Source organism: Cyprinodon variegatus, unplaced genomic scaffold (genome assembly GCF_000732505.1).
Source record: "Cyprinodon variegatus isolate N-32 unplaced genomic scaffold, C_variegatus-1.0 Scaffold639, whole genome shotgun sequence".
In the NCBI taxonomy this organism is placed as follows: Eukaryota; Metazoa; Chordata; class Actinopteri; order Cyprinodontiformes; family Cyprinodontidae; genus Cyprinodon; species Cyprinodon variegatus.
Genome location: NW_015151092.1, coordinates 294,494 through 298,033, shown reverse-complemented (window position 1 = coordinate 298,033; position 3,540 = coordinate 294,494). Strand labels below are relative to the sequence as shown.

Sequence of the window (3,540 nt, the reverse complement as noted above, 5' to 3'; positions counted from 1 at the left end):
GGATCCTTTTGCTTGAAAAAAAAAAAGGATAACTTGCCAACGTTTTGTATGCTGGCAGAGAATGAAGAAGTTGATATTCATGAATTTGTCTTGGAATCCAAAAACCTGATTCCCTTTGTAGTTGTCTTGATGAAATGACAGCTAAGGTAAGAATAAATAACACTGTTTGAATAAGTCAGAAACAAATGTATACCTTGGTAATGCTTCTGAGTTAAAAAAAAAAAGCTACCAATGCATTTTAAAAGTTATTACATTAAAACCAAGCAATACGTGGGCAATGGGTACATCCAAACACCTATGCACTTGTCCAGGTTTGTGTGCATAAATCAGCTCCCACCTCCTCCATCACTCCCCATGGTTTACGCTAAGCCCAGCGGGAAGCCACATCAGCCTCTGATGATGACACATATGATTAATGACTCCAAAAGACTGTTTGTTTTCATTACGCCTCCTCGTCAACTGGAGCTGTATCTGAGCTCCGTGCCGTGCAAGCAAAATCTGAGCCAGAACAAGGGGAAAATATTTCAACAGGGGTTTCTCTTTGGAACTAAAATAAAAAAAAAAAAAAACACAAAGGGGGCCTGGTTTTGTTTTAAAGTTGCAACTGCCCACGGTTATATTTTCCACTGTTACTTAAGTTCAGAGGTGGCCAAGGGATTCAAAGGCTGGAAAATGTTGAAAGGATATGGACAACACAAAGGTCCACAATAAGTTTTATGAGAGTTTCAGCTGCCTGGTTTTATAGACTTCCAAAAGTTTTACTCATGCTATTCCAACAAAGGTACAGATGCAAACAGAAAAACTAAATGTTAAGTTTAGATTTGTCTTATAGTGTGCATACCTGATGAACACTGATACAATAAGAGATAACAGTGGATTAAACCTAAAAGCTATATGTAGGAAAAAGTTAAGGTCTATGAAGTTAAAGTCTTGAATGAAGATCAGTTTTTCACTGGAAAAACGATCTAGAAATAAGTAAAAATTTCTTAAATTAAGTGTATTTACCCTTAATTTGAGTAGGTAAATGAGATAGTTTGCCAAAAGAATGAGTATTTTTACTCTTTAAATAAGATAATTAGATAATATGCACTTGAAATAAGACAATCCAATTGTGTTTTCTTATCTTAAGTATAAATTGTCTTGTTCCATTGGCAAAATGTCTCTTTTACCTCCTCAATCCAAGAACAAATGCACTTATTTTAAGAAAAAATGACTTATGTAGATTTTTTCCAGTTGTTTCTACTGTTATTTTTCTACAGTAAACAGACAGCACATTTATTAGGATATCTTACATTACGTGTGTCCTAGCCTCCTTAACCCAATGGTCACTTAAAAAATTCAAATAACAGCAACCCGGAGTGACATTTGGCTAAATGATTCACACAATTCAAAAAGTTCAAAGTCAATGTTCCTTACAGAAAGTCTCAGTTCGTATTAATCCTTATCTGCACACATTGATGAACATTTAGAGAGAGCTAGTGACCAGCAGACATTGATGACCAGGCCCCTTCCATCCTCCAGACAGAGAAGGCATAGCTTAGCCTCTCATGGGCAAGGTAGTTGCACCCGGCAAGCTTGCTGTCCATCTCGTTGCTCTGCAGAACCTGGTACAGAAAGTCAATGTAACGAGACGCCAACTTGAGGGTCTGAATTTTGCTCAGTTTGTCAGAGGGAAGTGTGGGGATGATCTTCCGTAGAGAGGCAAATGCTTCATTAAGCGACTGAGTCCTCTGGCGTTCGCGGATGTTGGCGATCGCACGCTGAGCATGTGGGTCCTCGAGGGCAGGGAGTCCTCCAGGACTGTGACCCGAAACAGGAGAAAGTGAGGGGCTGGAGGAAGGCGGTCGATGCTGAGGGCTCGGTTTGAGTTTTTTGGGGCCTGTAGGGGTGTATATCTGGACATCATCCCCCGGTTTGAGTTTGTCACGGTCTTCTGCTGAAGTAGGAGTGAGTGGAATAAGGTGTTGCTCTGTCTGTGAGCCCATCTGACGTTTACACCCAGTGATGCCCGGAGTGGCTACAACAACAGCACAGGCATTAGAAAGGGGTCTTGCCTGCTTCTCTTTGGGAACCACCCTTCCTTTAGGGTGCTCATCTCTGGAAAGCTCATCCTCTCTCATGCTTGGGCGAATGTTTCTTCCCCTTCTCTCCTTTTAAGTCCCTTGTCCTCCACTCGTGTGTTTATCCAGGGGATCTTTTTGTAAGTCCCTTTCTTTTCCTCTTTTCTGTTTGTCCTCTGATCTGCTGTTGTTCTTCCTCTCAACTTGTCCCTTGGGTATACTCAATCAAACCAAAGTGGAGGAGCCAGCAGTCAATGTCAGTTCCTTTATCCACGTGTGGAAACCCGAAACTGTTCTCTTGAAATCTCTGTTAGTATGCATTACCAGGAACACACTTTCTCATGCAGCATATGAAAAAACAGCAAAGTGAGGGTATATGTTTAAAGGCAGGAGACTGTGAATCTTTCAGTTTCCCTCCCACTCAGTTCCCTGATTGGCCTGGGATGGATTTTAGGACAGCGGAGCTTTCAAACAGAGGAAGAATGTGTCCCAACTGATTGGTCTAGTGAAGACGTTGAGGCGGAGAGAGAGATTTTTGCACAGCCAACCAGATCTGACCGTTGTGACGTTTGCTCCTTGTTCCAGAAGTTGCTTAAGTTTATAGGTTCCAGATTTCCTCCCTCCATAGCCACTCCCCTCCCCCCTTTCACTGATGATTCACAGCTCAGCTGATCATCCCTGGGCGTTTTAAAATAAATCAGAAATCTGTAAAAGAATCAGTATTTCTGTTAAAATTGAGAAAAAATTTATTTATATCTTCTAATATTGGATTTTCTGCCCTTTTAATTTAATTTGTGGTTTTCGTGCACAAAATCCCGAACCAGAAGGGTGAATGTTACGAACACTGACGGTGATTCTTCTATTTCCTTCCTTGTAATCTGAAGACACATTTTTTACTAAATAGGACTAATTACAGAATTTATTATTTATGTTTGTCTTTAAACTTCTGGGAATCAAAGGCCAAAGTTTGGGTAATTATGAAAAACCAAGTCTTGGATTAAGTTTTAAGAGCTCCAGCTCTCAGTCAATTGAACACAACACCATTGGACTATAGCATGACAAACCTAAGGGTTAAAGTTTTAAACTCTTTGTTTGATAAAACAATTTATAATCTTGATTATTTAGCAATTAGAAGCATAACATTTAGTTCACATGAATGCAGTATAATTCTTTTTATTTTTGCTAAATTTTGAAAATGTTTTCCTTCACTTCTAATGGGATTTATTTTGATTTTCTTTAAATATTAGGGGTTGGGAAAATTTTTCAGAAAATCTTTGAACTAGAATGACCAAGAAAACTCACAACTAGAATTTCGATCCAGCCAAGTGTTTTCACTGCAATATATATATATATATAGGCCCAGGCCAAACTCCCAGGCCTCTGGTAGAGGACCCGAGCTTGAGGATGACACATACTGTACCACCCCACAAGGGTTGAGAAAACAGTTTTATATATATATATATATATAAAACTGTTTTCT

The 3,540-nt window shown here is 39.4% G+C and overlaps 1 protein-coding gene across 1 annotated transcript; it reads right to left on the bottom strand.

Moving 5' to 3' along the window:
- Positions 1-1,222: 1,222 nt before the first annotated feature.
- On the bottom strand, positions 1,223-2,472 carry LOC107096640 (twist-related protein 2-like). Its single transcript, XM_015393389.1, has one exon. The coding sequence runs from the start codon at positions 2,118-2,120 to the stop codon at positions 1,476-1,478; it is 645 nt and encodes a 214-aa protein (XP_015248875.1). The 5' UTR covers positions 2,121-2,472; the 3' UTR covers positions 1,223-1,475.
- Between the last annotated feature and the right edge of the window lie 1,068 nt (positions 2,473-3,540).

What these genes read in the sequence shown, in the direction of transcription:
- LOC107096640 (XM_015393389.1), bottom strand. Translation starts at nt 2,120, where the DNA reads ATGAGAGAGGATGAGCTTTCCAGAGATGAGCACCCTAAAGGAAGGGTG.